General features: G+C 44.5%; 1 protein-coding gene across 3 annotated transcripts in view; it reads right to left on the reverse strand.

Moving 5' to 3' along the window:
• Positions 1–24,918, reverse strand: part of ELF1 (E74 like ETS transcription factor 1) — a 135,115-nt gene that overhangs the window by 61,744 nt on the left and 48,453 nt on the right. For all 3 annotated transcript variants that reach the window (XM_060233555.1, XM_060233556.1, XM_060233554.1), the window contains one exon: positions 1,877–2,174. In XM_060233555.1, the coding sequence (XP_060089538.1) occupies positions 1,877–1,948 (72 nt within the window). In that variant the 5' untranslated portion in view covers positions 1,949–2,174. The remainder of the gene's footprint in view (positions 1–1,876; positions 2,175–24,918) is intronic.

Genomic DNA, 24,918 nt, shown 5'->3' on the forward strand with positions numbered 1-24,918 from the left:
AATCAGAAGAGTTTTTGGCTAAACTTTAGGAAGAACTTCCTGGCAATTAGAGGGTTCCTCAGTGGAACAAGCTTCTTCAGGAGGTGGTGGGCTCTCCTTCCTTGGAGGTTTTTAAACAGAGGCTGGATGGCCATCTGACAGCAATGTTGATTCTCTGAACTTAGGCAGATCATGATAGGGAGAGCGGGAGAGGTTGCATCAGTGCCTAGTTCTCATGGCTCCTTCTTACGCTCCCAAAGAAATGCTGATCACCACTTTGGGGTCAGGAGGCAATTTTCTCCAAACCAGTTTGGCCAGGAATTCTGGAGGTTTTTGGCCATGGACATGGAGCAGGGGTAACTTGGGGGGGGGGGGGAGTCGAGAATTATCTGCATTGTAACAGGGAGTCGGACTAGATTACCCTGGAGGTCCCTTCCAACTCTATGATTCTATGTGGTTGCCTTGGAACTGGCCAGTCTCAGCTTGCCTGCCCCTCTCTTCTTTGCCGTCTGAAGTCTGGGTCACAACAGTGCATGAGAGGGAGGGGCTGGGGAGCTATGAGCAATATCATGGTCTCCATTCAACAGCTGGTGCTTCCAAAACCAGCCACCTTCTCAACGGCAACACAAACCGTTACAGAGAAAAAAAGAATCTTGTTTTCATAGAAACACAACTGCTGTTTGAAGCTGGGCAAATGCATGTCCTATAAAACAAAGGTATCTCCTTGGAAAAGAACACCTCCGTTTCATACAAGCAAGCAAGCAACACTTAAGTACAGGTTGCAATATAAACCGATAAGCTGGAAAGGCCTAAAATCAGTGCCAGAACATTCTTGCTCTCTTTGTGGTAACTATGTGGAAATACCATGAAAAATAAGAAATTGCTCTCTAGGCTTTGGAAAAGTTTCACTGCTGAAGGCAGAAGAACTGCTTAGTTAATGGGAAGGTAACTTTAACCCATCTCTCTAATCGCCTCTGGAATGCACCTTTATCTATTAAAACGTTTACATCCTGCTTTTTCTTGCGGTTTAAGGCAGCTTAAAATAACAGTTAAAATATCCCCCGCTAAAAAAAATAAAGTAGCCAATCCCAAATTATTCCCTCCCCCTCTTAAAAGATGCCTGCCATTCAAAGTGCCTGAAACGTCCAGGCAAAAACGTAGGCCGTGCAGCGCTCCCTGAAGATTTCCAAGCTCTCCCTTCACCTCTTCAGAGAGCCCATTTCACTGAGTCATGATGGAAAAAGGAAAGGCTCTCTCTAGTTGAAGCCAGCAGAGCAAGCCAAAGTAGTAGGAGAGCCAATAGACGGCTGCGTGATGACTGCGGCTGGCATACAGGGACTGAAGAAGATGGTCCTTCACTCACAATCCTTCAGTCACTTTGAATCACAGCTACCTATCCAGAGCTGGAAAGTTAAACTAATTTTGCTTTATCAGAGTGTATGCACTAGAAAGGTGAGAAAGGAACCATGTAAGGTACAAAGTGCAAATCTGGATTCTGGAACGCTGAAATGATTTCACTTTGGAACAGTTACTGCCTGTTTATTTACATGCATTCTTTAAAAACCCGCCCAACTCAAACATTCATCAGCAAACCCAATTATTGCGTAAGTGTTCACTGTTCCCTCCTCCGTAAGTGACATCAAAAGTGCCCTGAACTCCCACAACTTGGAAAAAGAGAAAGCATTATGGAACTCCTTAAAGATCCCCACTCAACTGAATTCCGCATTGCTCACAAAGATGCGTGCCAACCAGGAAGCAATTCAGACTCTTGTACAGGTTTCCCCGATTAGTAAAACTTAAAAAAAAAATTTCATATGCAAAAACCCCACCCTGAAGTTAATGTTTTCGGAATAAGCCAGTGATGCAATCTGGCAGAGCCCCTTCTGCTTTTGCTTACCTGCTGCTCATCCTCCATGACATTACTGGCAAATTCAAACATCAGATCATTCTGCTGTACTGCTGCTGCCATAATAAAGCATTCCAAGGTCTCAGTTCTGCATGAGAAGAAGATGCTTCTTTGGTGTAAAGGCACAGAGGTGATCACCAAGAATTGGCTGTGTGGGCCAAAAGTCCTTGAAGTCAGTCAAATGCCCAAATCCAGAATCCTTATGCTACCAGCTAGCTTCTCCTAGGTCTTGATGTATGATAGAAACTGTACAACTTCTTCCTCAGGTATTCTTCTCACCTTAAAACCCCTGAAAAAATAAAAACAAAATAATTCAGTAGCAGTCATAAAAATGGAAAATAAAAATCAACATAAAGGGTAACAAAGTTTGCCATCTCTTTATTTAAGGAGCTGATTTATTTAAGGATTACTTAGAACAGCCAGTCACAAATGATTCTTACCAACTCTCTAGCATGGATTTTAGTAACCAGCAAGCAAGAAGCAGCTTCAAAATCCAACCAGCGCCAAAGGAGACAAAGTAAAGTTATTGGCTATGTCAAACGGTATCACTTGATGCCCTTACTTAACAGAGACAAACTGTAAAGTTTCTGTCTTGCCTGTTTGACAAATGTCTCTATTTGCCACCCTTCTAACACATACTACAGATAAGCAATCTTTCTGAAGATGCAGAAAAGCTCACTGCAGAATCTTAACTAGGCGATATTTCAGCATTTTCCCTGCGTTTTATAAAATGCAGTGTAAGTGCACTCTTATCTCTAGCCCCGGCTTGTAAGCAGCAGGAAGGAAATACTGACCACGTCATGGCAAACGAGACACGCAAAAAACTGCATGCTACAGAACTTGAAAAACAGAAATGTGCTAAGAATGACAACGCGTGGGGGATACGCTCAACTCCACAATGCATGGTCAGGTGAAATTAGAACAGCCTAATAACAAGCTTTATCTTAATTATAACCTAGTTCTAATAAAAAGCCTGTTAAGTCTAAGCAACATTTCTAAAAAGCATAATGTAATGGAAATAGGACCTGTGTTGTTCTCTGTATTAATACTGGCAACTATCTTAATCTTCTGACTGACCTGTAAAAAAACAAACACGCATATATCATATTCTGGGGTATAGTTATAACCCAAGGCCAAATTCCACAGTATGGGGTAGAAAATTCCCACAAAAACATTTGTTGTGTTTTAACAATTTATTAATAGCATATGGTTACAAAACTTAATTGTTTCTTAATTATTTCAGTACTAACCCATATGGCATTTCAGTCCCCCCTCCCTCCAATGTTGACTTCCCCGAAGTTATAAATTCAAGTTCAATGCTAAAGGTACTACTAACTAATCAAAGTTCAATATCTATATTTTCTTTTTTTTTCTCATTAATGCTAAAAGATAGTCCAATGTCTTTTTACATTCCACTCTTTCTCCATATATCCTTTAAATTTCCTCCACTCTTTTTTGAATATTTCTAAATCATAGTCTCTTAGTGTTCTAGTTAGTTTGTCCATTTCACTCCACGATAAAACTTTCATAGTCCAGTCCCATTTCTCAGGTATTTTTTCTTGCTTCCAAAGCTGCGCATACAATGTCCTAGCAGCAGATAGCAAGTACCAAATTAAAGTCCTGTCTTCCTTTGGAAATTTTTCTAATTGTAATCCAAGCAAGAATGTCTCTGCAGTTTTCTTGAAGTCATAACCCAAAATTTTGGAGATTTCTTGTTGTATCATCTTCCAGTACTCTTTCGCTTTTTCACAAGTCCACCACATATGGAAGAAAGAACCTTCATGTTTTTTACATTTCCAACATCTATCCGACATTTTCTTGCTCATCTTAGCCAGTTTTTTCGGAGTCATATACCACCTATACATCATCTTAAAACAGTTCTCTTTTATACTCTGACAGGTTGATATGTTCATTGAGTTCTTCCAAAGGTGCTCCCATGCATCATTTGTATTTCTCTATTCACATTGATTGCCCATTTGCCCATTTGTGATTTTACTACTTCTTCTGTTGACCATTTCAATAATAATTTATATACTTTTGATATCAATTTTTCATTATCTCCAAGCAGGACCCTTTCCAGTTCTGTTTGTTCTCTGATTCCCTTCAATTTTATATCATTTTCCATCAAACTTTTGATTTGTTGCATTTGAAACCAATCGTACTTATTATTTAACTCTTCTGAGGTTTTTAATTTGATTTTATCTCCTTGCATCTTGAGCAGTTGATTATATGACATCTCTCTTTCTCCATCGGATTTAGCTGTTATTTTTATTACTTCTGCTGGCACTATCCATAGCGGTTTTCTCTCTTCCCCATATTTCTTATATTTTATCCAAGTATTTAGTAAAGTATTTCTGATATAATGGTGAGAGAAAAAACCGTCCATTTTGTTCTTCCCATAGTACATGTACGCATGCCAGCCGAATTTATTCCCATGGGCTTCTAACCATAAAGGTTTTTTATCTAACAGCATTATCCAATCTTTGATCCATGTCAAACAAACTGCATCATGATACATTTGTGATGACAGAAACCATTGTGTTTTTGGCAGAACGGGCCTGCTGCAGCCTGCAGTCCCCATTCCACCCTGCCACCGCCTAACTTTATAAGGCATTGCCGCTAGGAGGGTCAGAACTCCCAGCTTCCCTTCCAACTTCGGAGGCCAGGCCTCTTTGTTTCCCGCTGCCCAGCACCTGGTCACCGTGGGGACCCTTTGCTGTCTTGTGCACCCCTGGAGGAACAGCCCCTTGCTAACTGCCTGCCATCCTCCCAGCACGCCGTTTAAAATAGTGTGTCAAAGATGGTGGAGGTCTATGTGGTACAGAGAACCACTACCAGCATCAAAAGTTACAAAGAATTTATTAAAAAGAAAATGTTCACGAGCCTACTTTTAACAAGGGATACGAAACAAATGGATAAAACGCAATGCCTCTGTCCCTTCCTGTATACATGCCCTATAATAATTTCTGTCATCACAAATGTTTTTGTGGGAATTTTCTACCCCATACTGTGGAATTTGGCCTTGCGTTATAACTATACCTCAGAATATGTTTTTATGCGTGTTTGTTTTTTTACAGGTCAGTCAGAAGATTAAAATATAGGACAGACTCCTTTTGCTTAGGAAGTTACAGATTCCTACATAATAATAATAATAATAATAATAATAATAATAATAATAATAATAATAATAATAATAATAATAATAATAATAATAATAATAATATTTATTTATATCCCCCCCTCCCCGCCGAAGCAGGCTCAGGGCGGCTCACAACATATGTAAAATTACAATTTACAATATAAAAACATCATTTCAATACAATACACAATTCAATAAATAAAACCATCATAATTAAAAGCATCAAATTACAATTAAAATTGACATTTGTGGTGCTGTATTCTAGATATTCTCCTCAGTGGTTTTTGGTGGCTGGATATAGAAGACTAAATCTACATTAAGTGAAGGCCATTTGGAAAAGAGTAGTCTTGCAGGCCTTACGGAATTGATCAAGACTCCGCAGGGCCCACACTTCATCCGGTAGTTGGTTCCACCAGTGTGGAGCTACAATCGAAAAGGCCCTTTCACGTGTGCTCTTCAGTTTGGCCTCCTTCGGCCCAGACTGTACCTTACAGACTTCACCTTACAGCCTGTTCAAGCTCTTTAAGCCGGCACATTGCTGCCTCCTCAGTTGAGAGTTCTGCCCGTTCTCCTGAACTCAGCAGCCAAAGAAAAGGACTCTTGAAACTTGCTGCAAGGAATTTTTATCATCTCCCTTTTCTCTCCCACTGACATGGTCAGGCTAGGTCAAGGAGGTTTTTCCTGACACCTCCAGAAATCTTCCTGGAGATTATTCCTTGAGCCTTTCTAGCCTAAAGTCCTCCAAATCTCTGTTCCCTACTTGGAAAAGAGAGAGAGCAAGACCCACCCATTATCTCTCCAGCTAGATCTATTAGCATTTGTATGAAGGTGGGCTGAGGTAAGCCTGGAAAGCAACTGTACGAACCTCCCCCCACCCCTTCCTGCCTGTTCTCTGCCCAGAAAGGGAAAAATTGGTTTCTTCACGGTGTTTGACATCTAGTGCTTAAAAACACACTTGGACATGAGGCAAAATGTTTCCTTTTTGTATATTCACTTTTCTCCTTTTACATATCAAAGAACTCACATAGTTATGGTACCTTCACAAAGTCTTTTTTTTTTAAAATGAAACAATAAAAGCTAGGATTGGAACCTAAGATACAAAACTAACACATTTTAATGAATTTTAAAGGAAAACATCTAAAATAAATAATTTCTAATGTTTTTGTGTCTTGAGGTAGGTTTCTACCCCATGAATATAGCTCTCTGAAGTAAGATAAATGTTCCCCAGGTTTGCCATTTTACATCCAGATTTTTTATATTCTTACATAGTAAAAATCTGGATCTTAAATGCATTATTTAGTGTAGTGTAAACGCACCATCTGCGTCTCCATCAATCCTTTATCTGTTCAAGTCTGCTGTTGATGAGATATCCCCATGATTCCTCCTGACAAATAATAATCATTTGATATGATACAGCTCTCCTTTCTGCCTTGTAGGGATCTCTCTTACTGAACCACATTTCTTGGATAAAACAATACCATCTGAGAAAAAAACCTGACACAATTCTTGGTACCTGTGCACGTTTAAATGATCGTGACAGTGGACACCTAGAATTTCCTCTACATAACTGAAGAGCTACATTTTCTGTGGATTATTGTAACCTCTGTGCACTTAAAGAAGTGCTCCGAGCAACAGATAGACCCTGAAATGTTGAAGGGCAGAGAATCAGGCGTGGGAGGACAAATCAAAACTTGAGAAAACAATGAATTATGGAAGGCACCAAGCTGAAGAAAATAAAAGTTAATAAAACACAGCTACACATTCCATAAAAGGCTAAGGTTGTCATGTCTTCACCTGGCAAATGCACTGGTGCTGGTCGGAAGGGAAAAAAACCAATTAGCCACTTCACAAAGCACCCTTAGGGATTCCGACCACTTGCCAAAGAGTTGAGCAAATATAAACAAGAATCCACAGTTCAATCAACAAATGTGGGCCCGGAAGGTAGGACCAGAACCAATGGGTTGAAATTAAATCAAAAGAGTTTCCGGCTCAACATTAGGAAGAACTTCCTGACCATTAGAGCGATTTCTCAGAGGAACAGGCTTCCTCGGGAAGTGGTGGGCTCTCCTTCCTTGGAGGTTTTTCAACAGAGTCTAGATGGCCATCTGACAGCAATGAAGATCCTGTGAATTTAGGGGGAGGTGTTTGTGAGTTTCCTGCATTGTGCAGGGGGTTGGACTAGATGACTCTAGAGGCCTCTTGCAACTCTTCTATGATTCTAAACAGGCTTTCTCCTCAGGAGGTGGTGGGCTCTCCTTCCTTGGAGGTTTTTTAAAGAGAGGTTAGATGGCCATCTGACAGCAATGAAGATCCTGTGAATTTAGGGGGAGGTGTCTGTGAGTTTCCTGCATTGTGCAGGGGGTTGGACTAGATGACCCTAGAGATCCCTTCCAACTCTATGATTCTATGAAATGCAGTATCAAACCAAAACTGTGCAGCACTCTAATGGAACACAGGATTGAGAAATTTAAATGTCTATAACACAATTCCAATTTGTCCTCAGTAATTCTCCAAAGATGCACAACGATTTTTAAAGCAACATAAAAATATACATAGACACTCTACCCCATAGTGCATACAATGTCACGAGGTAAACCAAACAGCTCCTTTCAGAAGCCCAAAGATGCAGTATCTCAAGTAGGCAGACAATGTTGCCAGCTCCTTCACAGAACCCCTTGGATTTTATAATAAACTAAAACAAAATCATTGTAGAAAGGTCCCTTGAGGCAACCCTGCCTTCTACTCAGCGTCTACCTAGGCTTGTCAATTTCACATGCGGAGCGTCCCAACTTGCTCCCACCTGGAGGCTGGCAACCATACAGGTAGGGCAAACGGAGACTAGTAAGGAGAAATCTCTGCCAGGCCAGGCCTCTTGCCTCTTTCCAGTCTCCAGGCCTTCTAGTCTAAAGCTTTAAGAGATGTGCATCTTTAAAAGGTGGCCACGCCCACAAAGCAATGTTTGTATAAAGAGAACAGTTTCAGCTTGCAGCTGCTGCTAGATTGTTGCATAACATCGGCTATCTTGCTCAGTGTTTCCGAGCCTGTGCGTCCCACCCCAGAAGTGTGTCTCAGGCTTTTGCAGTGCCCCCCCCCGCCCCGCCCTCCAGCAGGAGATCAGAAGGGCTGCGTTTCTTAGTCCTCTCAGATGCTCCAGCTGGGGGAGGCAGGGGGGGAGGGAAGGGCTTCTTGGGAACTTGTGATCCTCTTCTGTTGGCAGAGCCCTCCTGGCCAGATAAGCAGCTCCATAAATGTCAGAACTCAGAGGTGGAGTGATGGATGGTTGTCGCTAATTGGGTGACTGTAATGCTGGGACTGTTCCCTCTCCCACGCACCCACATTTCTCAAACTAATTTCCACTTCACCAGTGAAGAGCAAAGAGTCCAGAAGCACGTCAAAGTCTAACAAAATTTGTGGCAGGATGCGAGCTTCTGTGAGGCACTGCTCACGTCTTCTGGACTCTTGCTCTTTTCTATTGCTACAGGAGCTCGCTGATTCACAAACCTTGAACAGCAGCAAAAGGTGGTCACGTACTGCTCTCAGCTCAAACAGATTCAATGGATTATTAATAGGGTTGCCAAGTCCAATTAGAGAAAAATCTGGGGACTTTGGGGGCGGAGCCAGGAAACTTTGGGGGTGGAGCCAGGAGACATTGGGGGTGGAGCCAAGAACAAGGATGTGACAAGCATAATTGAACTCCAAGGGAGTTCTGGCCATCACATTTAAAGGGACAGCACACCTTTTAAAATGCCTTCCTTCCATAGGAAATAATGAAGGATAGGGGCACCTTCTTTGGGGGCTCATAGAATTGGACCCTCTGGTCCAATCGTTTTGAAACTTGGGGGGTATTTTGGGGAGAGGCACTAGATGCTATACTAAAAATTTGGTGCCTCTATCTCAAAAAATAGACCCCCCAGAGCCCCCAATACCCACGGATGAATTCCCTATTATTCCCTATGGGAATCGTTCTCCATAGGGAATAATAGAGTGCCCAGTAGACATTTCCCTCCCCCACACACACTTTCTAAAGGGGGGAGGGCCTCCAAACCAGGGAATCCCCTGCCCCCTCCCTCTCACACACACACACAAATACTTACCAGATCTTCTTCCAGAGAACTCTTGCTGTGAAAACGAAAGCAAAAGAAAGGGAGGGGCCGTTCTCCCAAGCCCTTCCTGCTTCCTGCCCAGCCTTAAAGGGGCATACATTTTACAAACGGCTCAGGAGCTCTATAATAACATGAAGCCTACAGGTATGTTCTCCCCCCCCTCCACCCCCCACCCTGAGAACTCAGGGGTCTCCCGCCAGAGCGGGAGGTTTGGGAAGCCTAATTATTAATAACCTACAACCTATGCTGGACAATAGATCCAAATAGGCAGCCGTGTTGGTCTGAAGTAGTAGAACAAAATAGGAGTCAATTGCACCTTTTAAGACCAACTCAGTTTTATTCAGAACGTAAGCTTTCGTGTGCATGCACACTTCTTCAGACGAGGAAGAAGAAGTGTGCACACACACGAAAGCTTACGTTCTCAATAAAACTAAGTTGGTCTTAAAGGTACAATTGACTCCTATTTTGTTATGCCGGACAATGATACTCCCCTCTCCCATCAAATGTCAGCAATGTCCTTCCACACTCTACACCAGACAAACAGGGCAGTCGCTTTTGGAAAAGAACACAGAGACATAAATCTGACATTAAAAATCACAGCAATCAAAAGCTAGTGGGAGAACATTGCAATCTTCTGGGACATTCCATTGCTGACTTAAGAGCGGCAGTCCTCAGATAAAGAAATTTCAAAGGGAAATTACAACGTGAGATTGCTGAACTTGCATTCATTCACAAATTCAAAACAATGGAACTCCCAGGGACACAGAATTCTTATCTAACTACAGATGCTAACCTTCTGCCCCCAAGCATTTGCCCTCTGCAGAATGCCTGGTGCCTTGGCACGGCACCCCAGCAAGCATCCTTGACAACATTCCTCCCAACTTCTGGCTGGGGAAAAAAGACTCAAGACCTCCATTCTGACAAAAGGAGCTTTGGCTCTCAAAAGCTTACAATCTGAAAAGTATTGTTGGTCTCTATGGTGCTACTGGATTTGAATATCTCTAAATTTCCATTAGTTAGCCTGGAGCTATTTTGCTAAATCACTTCTCTTATTCTTTTAAAAGCTGCCTTAACTCTACCTTTCCCTTTTGTGGGAAGTTTCATCTGTTGAATTTCTGCCTGATACACAACTATTTTAAACCCAGAAACCCTGCTAAAAATGTGTTGGCTGTACTCTGAAGCCTAGTTAAAACGATACCAACCTGCTACAAGATATGGGGATGGGATGGTGGCTCAGTGGTAGAGCATCTGCTTGGGAAGCAGAAGGTCCCAGGTTCAATCCCTGGCATCTCCAAAAGAGGGTCCAGGCAAATAGGTGTGAAAAACCTCAGCTTGAGACCCTGGAGAGCCGCTGCCAGTCTGAGTAGACAATACTGACTTTGATGGACCCAGGGTCTGATTCAGTAGAAGGCAGCTTCGTATGTTCATATGATATGCCCAAATCAAACAGCACAAGTTCACCACTGGTGGTCACATATCTTTCCTTTTGTATCCTTAGGAGTTCACTGATTCACGAACCTAATTGTTATGGCAGTTAGTTTTCTGCCCTTTGACCCAATTCTGATACCACTAAGTCCCCTTTTACGGAGTATGTCTGATACATTCACACCCAGAAAATCTAAAGGGACTTCTCCTGCAACAGCAGGAAAACACTGTTAAGGTTAATTTTTATTTAAAACACTAACGTAAGAATGGATTCCTCTTTTGCAGCCTACAGGTAGGAGTGGGCCATACATTCTTCGGATGTATTAAATGACGGAGAGTGTGGTGCACGTCAGGCAAGGTTCAAGTCCCCATTCAGTCTTGCAATGCACAAGGTTACCTCAGGTTGGCTACCAACTAACTCACCTGGGAGGATGAAATGTACACATCTCTGGGGTCTTTGGAAGAAGGATGGGATAAAAATGTGATTGCACATCACATTTTGAGGTCATATATCCTCAAAATGTGGTACCAGATTAGGTTTGTGGGGACACTGATCAAACTATGGGTTGTGCGAAGCTTTCTGAATAGATTTTACAGGTAAGTAAGTTATAACCTGCCATCAGACGGCCATGTTCTCAAATTATTAACTTTTTAACTAGCATGTTAATAACGGTGTTGAGTAAAGTTTTCCTGGATGCCTCAGTTAATAGTTACAAAACGGGGAAACCTGTATTTAAAATGCACAAAATTAAAGGCTGCCAAAGACCTGAAGCTCCAAAATTCAGGTGACAACAAACGGTCTCCCTGCCATTCCCCATCCTATCACCAAAGAGGGCGAGTGACCCACTGGTCTCAGAAATGGGAGGGGGGGGGTTATGCCACTCAGGTGCTGTTCCCTCCCCAGACTGGCCCTCCATATTTTCTTGCTCTCCCCAACCCTGTCTGAGTTCAGCCTGAGCTCCCTGGTCCCACCCTCACCTGGCCTGTCTCCAACCCCCTTCCACTTGCTCAACTATAATCCCCCGCCATTTCCCCCCACTGCCTGCCTCCCTGCCCTTCTTCTTGCTCCTCCTTAGGTCGGCCTCTTAGCTCCTCCCATTATGGCTTTCCCCAAGTCTGAGTTTGGCCTTGCCCTCCTCACCTCTGCCTGGCTTCCTGCCTTATTCTCAGCTGTGCCAGAGTGATCTGCCTGGGTCCCAGACAGTCACCTCCTCTCCTGGTCTTCCTCGCATGGGTGAATCTAGGCCTTGACTGTCCTCAGCTCAGGCAGCCAGCCAATTTGAGACCAGGTACAGCTCCTGACACAGCCCGAACCCAAACGATGTGTCATGCACAAACGCATGAAACGGTGGCTTGATGGCCCAATGCCAGTGAGGAAAAGCTACTCCTTGTAGAGGTAACCAAGAGTATAGCCACTGTGTCATGCACAAACGCATGAAACGGTGGCTTGATGGCCCATGCCAATGAGGAAAAGCTACTCCTTGTAGAGGTAACCAAGAGTGTAGCCACTGTGTCATGCACAAACGCATGAAACGGTGGCTTGATGGCCCATGCCAATGAGGAAAAGCTACTCCTTGTAGAGGTAACCAAGAGTGTAGCCACTGTGTCATGCACAAACGCATGAAACGGTGGCTTGATGGCCCATGCCAATGAGGAAAAGCTACTCCTTGTAGAGGTAACCAAGAGTGTAGCCACTGTGGGGAAAGGAAAGCTGAACCTGTTCCTATTCCATTGCATCCTTGATCCAAACTATTCCTTTCCCCAGCAAATTTCCTCCCTGAAAGTTTTCCATACAGAAAAGTGGCCTAAAATCCATTAGGAACACCGCCCATCTGGACAGCAATAACCACCTCACCCATCTTTAACTGTGGGTGGATTCAAAATGTGCTCTTCTGACCTAGCACAGGCTTCCCAGGGTAGTATTACATTCACACAGGAGACCACAAATAAGGCTACCGGTAGTGTGACTGTAAGCTTAACTCTAGGATTTAAAAACACTTCAATTGATGCATTACGTAGTTTGCACACATTTCACTTTCCGTTGATTAAAACATTCTCTTTAAGGCCTTGTAACTTTCCTAATGTACAATATATATTCATCAAACCTGCCATGATAACTTTGCCATATCCCCAGAATCCCACACCCCGAGATTTGTGGCACGAGGCCTGGTGATGGAGATTCTCTGTACCAAAATCCAGAATGATAACCTAAAGAGGCATTTCTATGATGAATAAAATTTTCAGTCATTATAATGACAAAAAGCTGAAAAACAGACACACTATAACAGTCTTGCTGGAGCACCGAAATCCGGACATATGGCTGCACAGTTCTGGTGACCGGAACAGAAAACCTTATGTTGGCTACTCTGATTTCTAGCTATGGAATCCAACCCTGCCACATCTGACTTAAGTGTTCTCATATCAAATCCATGGCAATGGGTTGTGGGGTTTTTTGTTTGTTTATTTGTTGTATTTTTCTGCAGACCCAAGACTTCCCTCAGGTTAGTAGTTCTGGTCTGTCCCTAGTTCATTTTTACAGCTCTCTCAATTGTATATTGGCATGGTTTGGAAACAGCCAGACAAAACTACGTTATTGTTCAGAAGCCAACTGTGTTATAATAGGATTTCACAGTGTAATTTTAATTAACTGATACTGGCTTTAGAAGCAGCTGCAAGGTTCTTTGTGCATTTGCCACTGACATCACAGGATTAAGTATCATATATAGCTATTTTATTTTAGAGCATGGTCCTTTCACTCCCCCCACCCCCACCCTTCAAGTCACAGTTGACCTGAGGCGACCTTATTGGGTTTTCAAGGCAAGAGACAGATCAGAGGTGGTTTGCCGTTGCCTGCCTCCACATCACAACCCTTGTATTCCTTGGAGGTCTCCCTTCCAAACACTAGCCAGGGTTTTCCAAAGATTGTGAATTAACTGCTTAATTTCCAAGATGAGATGAGAGTGGGCTAGCCAGGTCATATCACACAATCATGTATCTCATTTATCTTTTTTTTTTAATTTTAGAGATTATTTTTTAAGCATATACGCCGATTTATACGTGATGTCCTTTTAAAAATATTTGCTGTAGTTTTACTTTCTTTCGGCTTGCACCGGTCTTCACATTTTAAGGTTATTTATCGCTGTGATTTCTACTGTGGATCTCAATTAATTAATTTGAAGTATTCACATCTGCCTTGTCTCTAGACCAGTGATACTCCGGGGGCTCAGGAGCCCCCAGAGTGAGTGACGAAGAAGAAGAAGAAGATATTGGATTTATATCCTGCCCTCCACTCCGAAGAGTCTCAGAGCGGCTCACAATTTCCTTTCCCTTCCTCCTCCACAACAGACACCCTGTGAGGTGGGTGGGGCTGGAGAGGGCTTTCACAGCAGCTGTCCTTTCAAGGACAACCTCTGCCAGAGCTATGGCTGACCCAAGGCCATTCCAGCAGGTGCAAGTGGAGGAGTGGGGAATCAAACCCGGTTCTCCCAGATAAGAGTCCGCACACTTAACCACTACACCAAACAGGCTCTCCGTGTGCCATGGAGTGACATGCTACCTGTGGCTCTTCAGAGCACCATTCCTCAACGTGGCACCTGCCCGATGGGGCTTGTGATTGGCAGCTGGTTCCCACCTTAAAACAGCTGCTGCTAGAACAGGGGTGGCCAAACCGTGGCTCGGGAGCCACATGTGGCTCTTTCACACATATTGAGCAGCTCTTGAAGCCCGCACTGCCACATTGGCCAACTTGGAGAGGGCATTTCTGTTTTTAAATCAGTTCTCCAAGCCAAGCCAGCAGGCAGTCTGGAGAATGCTTTTAAAGTTGCTTTCTTTCCACTTCCACATCTATTGGCATTTCTTCCTTTGCTTCCTTCCTTGCAGCTCTCAAACATCTAACACTCATGTCTTGTGGCTCTCCAACATTGGATATTTATTCTATGCGACTCTTACATTAAGCAAGTTTGGCTGCCCCTGTGCTAGAGCAACAGGTGAGCCTCCCTTAGGTGAGCAACAGGTGAGCCTCCCTTAGGTGACAAACTGGCTCTCCATGTGCCATGGAGTGAACACCACTGTCGCTGACGCAAGGCGGCTAACTAAACAGCAAAACTTGCAAGGTTACAAAATGTAGTAGTTCCTCTAAGATTTTTTTTTTAAACCACACAAATTAAGAAACTCATCCAAGTGAGTTTACCGCCCACCAAATAAAATCAAACATCTCACACTCGTGGGCATTCAATGAAATTGCTGAGCAGTCGGGTTAAAACGGATAAAAGGAAGTCTTTCTTCACCGAAAGAGTGATTATGTGGAATTCACTGCCACAGGAGGTGGTGGCGGCTACAAGCATAGCCAGCTTCAAGAGGGGATTGGATAAAAATATGGAGCAGAGGTCCATCAGTGGCTATTAGCCACAGTGTATATGTGTGTGTGTGTGTATACACACACACACACATATATTGGCCACTGTGTGACACAGAGTGTTGGACTGGATGGGCCATTGGCCTGATCCAACATGGTTTCTCTTATGTTCTTCTGTGACACAGAGTGTTGGACTGGATGGGCCATTGGCCTGATCCAACAGGGCTTCTCTTATGTTCTTCTGTGACACAGAGTGTTGGACTGGATGGGCCATTGGCCTGATCCAACATGGCTTCTCTTATGTTCTTCTGTGACACAGAGTGTTAGACTGGATGGGCCATTGGCCTGATCCAACATGGCTCCTCTTATGTTCTTCTGTGACACAGAGTGTTGTACTGGATGGGCCATTGGCCTGATCCAACATGGTTTCTCTTATGTTCTTCTGTGACACAGAGTGTTGGACTGGATGGGCCATTGGCCTGATCCAACAGGGCTCCTCTTATGTTCTTCTGTGACACAGAGTGTTGGACTGGATGGGCCATTGGCCTGATCCAACATGGCTCCTCTTATGTTCTTCTGTGACACAGAGTGTTAGACTGGATGGGCCATTGGCCTGATCCAACATGGCTTCTCTTATGTTCTTCTGTGACACAGAGTGTTGGACTGAATGGGCCATTGGCCTGATCCAACATGGCTCCTCTTATGTTCCTCTGTGACACAGAGTGTTGGACTGGATGGGCCATTGGCCTGATCCAACATGGCTTCTCTTATGTTATGTTCTTATGTCTTCCTAAATGAAGTGAATGAAAGCAGCTTCCATACCCACTTGGAGAGACCGTTCCAGAGGAATGAACCTAGCACAAGCACAGAAAAACCCTGTGATCATACTATTGCCATACAGACAATCTTAAGAGAAGGCTACCTGAAGGGCATCACTGGAGTACAGTAATAGTTATTTTTGTAAAATGTATTTACAAAATTTATTTTTATTTATTTCTATCCTGCTATTCCTCAAAACAGGCTCACAGTGGGTCACAACAATAAAACAATTACACAATTTTAAAACAACTAGCTAAAAAAAAACCCCAAAGAGACCATTGATTTCCAAATTAAACACATTCAGATGACAGCCAAGTCAAAAACCTAAACCCTGGCTGGCACAAAACAGATTACCATAGTCAAGATCAGTTCCTACTCTAAGTAGAACTCACAAATGGGCCTGCCTGCCTGCTTTCTGGCCTTCACAAGGTCTATCAAAGTGGCGAACCGTTTAAAATCCACATGGCAAAAATATATTTTAAAATGTCATAGATATCATAGTCCTGCTGTGGTCAGGCCGCACCTGGAGTATTGTGTGGAGTTCTGGAGGCCTCGCTTCAAGAAGGATGTGGACAGAATGGAGCATGTGCAGAGGAGACTGGCAAGGATGATCGGGGGCCTGGAGACCAAGCCCTATGAGGAGGAAAGGCTGAGGGACTTGGGAACGTTCAGTCTGGAGGAGAGGAGGCTGAGGGAGACATGATTGCTCTCTACACGTCTTTGAAGGGCTGTCACTTAGAGGAGAGCAGGGAGCTGTTCTGTTGACAGCAGAAGAGAGGACTTGTAATAATGGGTTTAAATTAAGGGTGGGAAGATATCAATTGAATATTGGGGGGGGGGGGGAATTTCAAGTAAGAGTTGTTCAAGAGTGGAATCAGCTACCAAGGGAGGTGGCAAGTTCCCCCTCTCTAAGCAGCAGCTGAACACTTGTCAGCGATGCCATAGGCTGATCCTGCATTGAGCAGGGGGTTGGATTAGATGGTCTGTATGGCCCCTTCCAGCTCTGTGAGTCTATGACAAGGCTCATGCCCATCCCTATTCCAGAGCTTCAGTGCTGTGACCAAGAAGGCCCTAATCTCAGATGGTAGGGGCACCCAAAGCAGGGGTCTCCAACGATTGTGAATGGGCAGGTTCATATCTGTTCACCATGTGAAGAACCAGTTCCAGCCTGAGAGACCACATACTATAAAGGACTAAAATAAAACAAGAGCACTACCAACATCTCATAATTGTGTATCAAGGGATTCAGACTCAAATGGGCACCTTTTACTCCTAGTGACTGTATCTATAGTTTATCACCAGAACGGCAATTCCGCAAACTACACATACTCTCTTAACATTAGCCTTTTAAATTACTCTGATGCCCACCATTCAGATGGATACACTACATGCTGTTTCTGTTTAATTATCCCTGTGCAAAGCACACAAAGTAATGCCAGTGTGACATTCCTAGAAATAATTTGGGTTGTATCTAGTAATTAATTCCTAGATTTAGCAGGCAGTGAGAACCTGATGTCCATTCAAACACTGGGGAAGGCTCCTCATAGTACTCAAAACACTGCTGAGATAACCTATAGGATACTGTAGAACAACCTGCGCCCAAGTTAGGGCAGGTAGAAAAGGACAAATGCCAAGATGTGCTATTACAGAGACATGACTCGTGATTACCCAGAAAAAGGTAAATTCTGGTGTTTCAGTAGCAGCCCAGATATTTTATCCATACATCTGCTCTCACTATGTGAGGTCTCTCTCAAGTCAGTGACTATTTTAAGGTTTGAGTTTCATTCAATCCTGAATGCTTAATAAAGAAATAAACAAGATAAGGGATAAAAAAAATGATTCTAGTTCTAAATTCAAATTCTGGTTTGTCATGCAATTATATAATTCTGAGTTTTGATGGAAGTCACACCTTTCTTACGTTTGCTGCCGGCTTTGGGAGCTGGGAAACTGGGAACTGCCTTTTTTGTCCCTAAGTCACTTAAGACTTTAGAAGAAGATGACATTGGATTTATATTCCGCCCTCCACTCAAGAGTCAAAGAGCGGCTCACAATCTCCTTTATCTCCCCCCCCCCACAACAGACACCCTGTGAGGTAGATGAAGATATTGGATTTATACCCCACCCTCCACTCTGAAGAGTCTCAGAGTGGCTCACAATCTCCTTTACCTTCCCCCCTCCCCACAACCGACACCCTGTGAGGTAGATGAAGATACTGGATTTATATCTCGCCCTCCACTCCAAAGAGTCTCAGAGCGACTCACAATCTCCTTTCCCTTCCTCCCCCACAACCGACACCCTGTGAGGTAGATGAAGATATTGGATTTATATCCCGCCCTCCACTCCGAAGAGTCTCAGAGCGGCTCACAATCTCCTTTCCCTTCCTCCCCCACAACAGACACCCTGTGAGGTAGATGCAGATATTGGATTTATATCCCGCCCTCCACTCCGAAGAGTCTCAGAGCGGCTCACAATCTCCTTTCCCTTCCTCCCTCACAACAGACACCCTGTGAGGTAGATGAAGATATTGGATTTATATCCCGCCCTCCACTCCAAAGAGTCTCAGAGCGGCTCACAATCTCCTTTCCCTTCCCCTCCCACAACAGACACCCTGTGAGGTAGATGAAGATATTGGATTTATATCCCGCCCTCCACTCCGAAGAGTCTCAGAGCGGCTCACAATCTCCTTTCCCTTCCTCCCCCACAACAGACACCCTGTGAGGTAGATGAAGATATTGGATTTATATCCCGCCCTCCACTCCGAAGAGTCTCAGAGCGGCTCACAATCTCCTTTCCCTTCCTCCCCCACAACAGACACCCTGTGAGGTAAATGAAGATATTGGATTTATATCCCGCCCTCCACTCCAAAGAGTCTCAGAGCGGCTCACAATCTCCTTTCCCTTCCTCCCCCACAACCGACACCCTGTGAGGTAGATGAAGATATTGGATTTATATCCCGCCCTCCACTCCCAAGAGTCTCAGAGTCTCACTCTCCCCACATTCCAAGCACCAGTGCCCTTTGTTGACAATCAATCTCTTCCAAGCTCTCCCCCTCTCATCTCAAGAGTTTGAACTAGGCTCCGGAAAGAACTTTCAGAGTGAAGACATGAGGCACGCCGATGCTTCAGATCTCTCAGCCCTGAGTTCTAGCAGAGTCGCTGCCACCCAGGAAGCAGGCTGATTGAGACTCCCATATAACTCCCACCCAGGACCTGGTAACCTCGTGGAAGCAACAAGTCGATTCCCTGGCTTGCATCCACGCTCCGTCCTGATTCCAGATCCTGACCTGCTTGAATTCCTTGGCACCCTGACCCTTTGGCTTTTGGACACTGCTGATTCTGGTTTGCGATTTTGCTTTCGTGACTCGGCCCCTGCTTGACTTCCTGGACTTTGACCTTGGACTAGCTTTGGACTCTCGCCTGCCTGCACCCTGAGAACATGACAAGCAGGACAAAGACACACCAGATCTTCAAAAGAAAAAGCTAGGAAGATCCCTCTCATATACACCACCAAGATCTTCAGCTGAATAATCTGGGAGCGATTCAGCCCTTCTTCCCTATGCACCCCTCCCTCAGAACACACCATGACCATAGCATATCATAATGTCAACAGTTACTTCTTGACCCTCTAGAAGCCTTCTTTCCAAGGACGCTGCACCCCAGAGAAACCCCTCTTGGCAGTCCAGCTGAGGCATTCTTATTCTGATTTGCCCGGGGTGAAAAGTGAGGTTGTTGGGTACCCTCCTGCACTGGCCAAAGAATGAAAATAGCAGCAGCCCCGTTAGACAGTCCAAGAGACAGAGAGGCCCTGAAGGTCTGGTCCAGCTCACCCACCTTGTGCTTCACACCCTTGGTATAAGGAAACAGCATCCTCTTCTCTTACGGAGGGGCCTGAAGACCGTATACTTCTGTAAGCCTCTAACATCAAAAGCGGCCTTCTTGCAAGTCATGACGTCTCCTCCCACCTGCTTTGCCTCCCATTTGCCGTCAGTTGTGACCAACATGAACAGCCACATCCCTACCCGGGCAACTGGTACGAGTCAGCTAGACCAGAAATTCCAGTTTTGATGCATTGCTGTCTGGCTTTCTTCAGGAGTTTGCCTGTCCTACCCCCCGTGTCAGATTACAGGGAGGCTCTTGCAAAACAGCCCAACCTATCACATACCTAGTCGTGCCTATACCTGTTGCTTCACATTTTAACCCTTCGGAATACTAATGAGAGGTCCTTTATTATGAAATGACATTTAAAAATCTGCCTTTCAGATTCCTGTCTCAAGAACAGTTACACGCTCAATGTAATAACTTTCTCATCATTGTGGCACGTCACTTTAAGAGCAGCAAAAGCAGCTCTGCATCCCCTTCCCCAGGGCCTTAATTGGATTTTAATATTCTAGTTCAGTTCACCTTCTATCAGAATCACAGGGTTGCCATATCTGGCTTAGGAAATTCCTGGAGATTTGCGGACAGAACCTGGGGAGGGACCTCAGTGCCCACCCTCCAAAGAGGTCATTTTTCCCTAGGGAAACAGACATCCGTAGTCTGGAGATGTAATTCTGGGAAATCCCCAGGAGGCTGGCAGCCCAAATAGAGATACTGCTGGAAATTCACTCTATCTGCTGCTACGCTTTTCTTCCTGCGGTAAGCAGCTCACCAGGAAATGTTCTTCTCTGTTTTAGAAAAACGCTTTTCAGACCACACGCTTCCCTGAATGTTACGCACAAAACAACTGCGGCAAATACCTGAATTACACTTAATAAAAAAAAATCTGCACTAGAACCTTTTCTGTACATTTTTTTGCATCTTTACTGGGCAAATCTAAACATTAGCTCCCAAAGAGCAAAAAACAAGGGAGGGAAACATAAAAACAATCAATTAGATACATACAGATTATATTAACATTTTTCTCTTCTTGGGAACAAAAAAAAGGTCCTCTTTGTTGCCTAAAAGATAGCATATTGAATATAAACATCAAATTAAAGTTTTTGTCTGCTGTTAAAGTAATCATTGCAATCAACTGGAAAAAAAGAACTAATTTAACTATCTCCAAATGGGTGAAGCATCTGGGGGGGGGGGGTAGCTATTATTTTTACAGAGACCAAAGACATTGAGACCTATAGAGGAGATGATCTGTGTTTATTGGATTTTGGAACATTAAAGTAACTGTTGTATATCTTTAAGCTGGCTTTTAAGATCTGTAATTTTTGTAGGTTTGGTATGATTTGTTATACATAAACTTTTGTTCTAACAAGCTAAAAACAATTTTTTTTTACTTTTGGGTTTTGAAGAAAGAGCGACATTCAATGGACAAGTTTGTCCTAGTCTGAGAATTCCCCCCCCCCCCTCAATGTTAACCAAAAGCTTACCTTTAATGAGAACTTTGTTAAAGAAAAAGAGAGGAATACATGGCCAGAAATACTTTGAAGAACAGGGCCTGGAAGAGAAACAAGAACCTTCCTAGCAAGGCAGGAACAGAAATGTCAGCCACTGGAAGAAGGCTGAACATATATGAACATATGAAGCTGCCTTATACTGAATCAGACCCTCCTGGGTCCATCAAAGTCAGTATTGTCTACTCAGACTAGCAGCCACTCTCCAGGGTCTCAAGTTGAAGTTTTTCACACCTCTTTGCCTGGACCCTTTTTTGGAGATATCGGGGATTGAACCTGGGACCTTCTGCTTACCAGGCAGATGCTCTACCACTGAGCCACCGTCCCTCCCCTTTAGTGGCTCTCAAGGGTCTCCAACTGAGGTTTTTCACGCCTACTTGCCTGGACCCTTTTTAGTTGGAGATGCCGGGGATTGAACCTGAGACCTTCTGCTTACCAAGCAGATGCTCTACCACTGAGCCACCGTCCCTCCAGTGGCCCATCCAGTCCAAGGCTGCATTCCATTCGGTGTTGGAGAGGAGCCACTGAATGCATTTTTACAACAAATGTGTTATTTATTTATTTATTTATTAGTTGCCTTCCTTCCTTATGGAGTTCAAGGCAGCTTACAATATAAATAGAATACGTTAAAACATAAAAACTGAAATTTAAAATTCTGGACTGTTAGCGAATGTGAGCAAATGCGGTCCTAAATAAAACTGTCTTTGACTACCTCCAACAGATTGAGAGTAAGGGGGCCAGGTGCACCTCCCGGAGGACATTGTTCCGTAATTGGTATGAGCCCCATAACTGGTGGGATAGTCAGGAGGGCCCCTCCCTGTGATCCCTGGAGAGCCAGTTTGGTGTGGAGAGCCAGTTTGGTGTAGTGGTTAAGTGTGCGGACTCTTATCTGGGAGAACTGGGTTTGATTCCCCACTCCTCCACTTGCACCTGCTGGGATGGCCTTGGGTCAGCCATAGCTCTGGCAGAGGTTGTCCTTGAAAGGGCAGCTGCTGTGAGAGCCCTCTCCAGCCCCACCCACCTTACAGGGTGTCTGTTGTGGAGCAGGATGGTAAAGGAGATTGTGAGCCGCTCTGAGACTCTTCGGAGTAGAGGGCGGGATATAAATCCAATATCTTCATCTACCTCACAGGGTGTCTGTTGTGGGGGAGGAAGGGAAAGGAGATTGTGAGCCGCTCTGAGTCTCTTCAGAGTGGAGAGCGGGATATAAATCCAATATCTTCATCTACCTCACAGGGTGTCTGTTGTGGGGGAGGAAGGTAAAGGAGATTATGAGCCGCTCTGAGACTCTTCGGAGTGGAGGGTGGGATATAAATCCAATATCATCATCTTCTTCTTCTTAATTCCTGGTCGGGAACATATGAGAGAAGACAGTCCAACCTTGGTCCCAAGCCAGGTAGAACTTTAACCTGCAATTGCATCTTAAGTAGACTCTACTCCACAAAGTGTATATGCATAACCAGGTGTTGCCTACACTTCTTTGCTCCCGAGACATAAAATACACATACGCACAGCCCAAAAATGGAAACCCATTAGAAACCCTTCCAGAGCCAACTAAAGCAGGTGTCTCTGGCAGGTAACTTGCCAGTTACAGATAGCTCGCCAGATGCCGCAGCCCCAAAATGACCTAGGAAAAGGTCACGAGCAGATCTGCTCTAGGCTTTTTAAAAAGCTTTTTTATTACAGAAGCTTCCCCCACCCCCCGCTCCGTGCTGCTAATTTCATTGCTGGTGTTTAAGCTAATCCACACTCTGTTTGTAGGACAGAATAAAACTCGGTAACATGCTGGGGGCAGCGGGGTGTGTCTAGGAATGTTTTTCATTACTCCGAATTCTCTTTCCTTAAAGGAAAAGGTTGGCAGTCCCTGATCTGTGAAAGTGTAAAATATCAGCAAGACAGCTGTGTGCCTTAAAACCAAACTACCAAACAAAGTAGACAGCAGATCTAAGACTCAATGCTGCAATCCTCAACACTGCTTTTGAGAGTCCCACCGGGGAAAAAAACTGGACAGGCACAGATAAAACTGTACAAACTATCACGGTCTGAAAGTTTAGAAAACTCATTTTAAGACCAGAACCATGGACAGGCAACACTCCCTCAAGGTCTGATTTTCAGAGCCTGCCAGACAGATGGATTGGTACCCCCGTCCCCGGAGCTTTGGGGGTTTTCAGCAAAAAAATGCAGATGGGTAAAAGAGATCTTGCTCAGAGAATAGCAGCCTCTTAGAAGCAAAGCAATTAATTAAAAGTGGTGGCAGTGAATGTACCATCCAGCTTTTCTCTCTTTCCGGGATCACTCGCGTCCCACAGAACCTCTGCAAGAACAGAGAGCGAGCAAAGGAAAAATAGCTGGTGATCAAAACGCATGGGAAGAAAAATAATGGCAGGAGGCAGGCGATTTGAAGCCGGGGCTTCTTAAAATGAAGTCTCATCTCAAAGTTGTACAAGGCAATAACAACACTCATCTTCCACTTTTGACGCTGACTTGCATAAATATTTCTCATTCTCCAGGAGAAACAAGTCTATCTATACTATCTATATGGATTGGATCTAGCTGGACTTTATGCAGCCGACTGGTCTCCCCAAAATGCTGGCGAGGGGCATTTAAGAACAGCCTGAGAAGTAGACCAGGAGTCTACCTCTGCTAAGTGAATCGCAGAGTCACGGCATCACAGAGTTGGAAAGGGCCGTATAGGCCACTTAGTCCAACCCCCTACTCAAGGGCAGGATCAGCCTAGAGCATCCCAGACAAGCGTTTGTCCAACCACCGCTTACAGTCTCCCAGTGAGGGGGAGCTCACCATCTCCCTCAGAGGAGGAGGAGGAGAAAGAGGAGGAGGAAGAAGAAGATTTATACCCTGCCCTTCACTCTTCACCGGCGGCGCAGAGTGGTAAAGCAGCAGTACTGCAGTACTGTGATCTGAACTCTCTGCTCACGACTTCAGTTCAATTCCGGCGGAAGCTGGATTTAGGTACCCGGCAAAAGGTTGACTCAGCCTTCCATCCTTCCGAGGTCAGTAAAATGAGTACCCAACTTGCTGGGGGGAAAGTGTAAAAGACTGGGGAAAAAGGAAAGGAAAGGTCTCCTGTGCAAGCACCAGTCATTTCCAACTCTGGGGTGACGTTGCTTTCATGTTTTCACGGCAGACTTTTTACGGGGTGGTTTTCCATTGCCTTCCCCAGTCCTCTACACTTTCCCTCCAGCAAGCTGGGTACTCAATTTTACCGACCTCGGAAGGATGGAAGGCTGAGTCAACCTCGAGCCGGCTACCTGAAAACCCAGCTTCTGCCGGGGATCAAACTCAGGTCATGAGCAGAGCTTAAGACTGCAATACTGCAGCTTTAACACTCTGCGCCACGGGGCTCTTACCAAAAAAAAAAAAAGACTGGGGAAGGCAATGGCAAACCACCCCATAAAAAGTCTGCCATGAAAATGTGAAAGCAGAATCACCCCAGAGTCAGAAACGACTGGTGCTTGCACAGGGGACCTTTCCTTTCCTTTTCCTTCACTCTGAATCTCAGAGTGGCTTACAATCTCCTTTACCTTCCTCCCCCACAACAGACACCCTGTGAAGTAGATGGGGCTGAGAGAGCTCTCCCAGCAGCTGCCCTTTCAAGGACAATCTCTGCCAGAGCTATGGCTGACCCGAGGCCATTCCAGCAGCTGCAAGTAGAGGAGTGGGGAATCGAATCTCATAAGAGTCTGCAATCTTAACCACTACACCGAACTGGCTCCACCACTGAACAACTTCTACTAGAAAAACAATTAAAAGCTTTCCCTAATATCCAGCCAGTACCTTCCCGCCCTTAAT

This window comes from Heteronotia binoei, chromosome 3 (genome assembly GCF_032191835.1).
Source record: "Heteronotia binoei isolate CCM8104 ecotype False Entrance Well chromosome 3, APGP_CSIRO_Hbin_v1, whole genome shotgun sequence".
Classification (NCBI taxonomy): domain Eukaryota; kingdom Metazoa; phylum Chordata; class Lepidosauria; order Squamata; family Gekkonidae; genus Heteronotia; species Heteronotia binoei.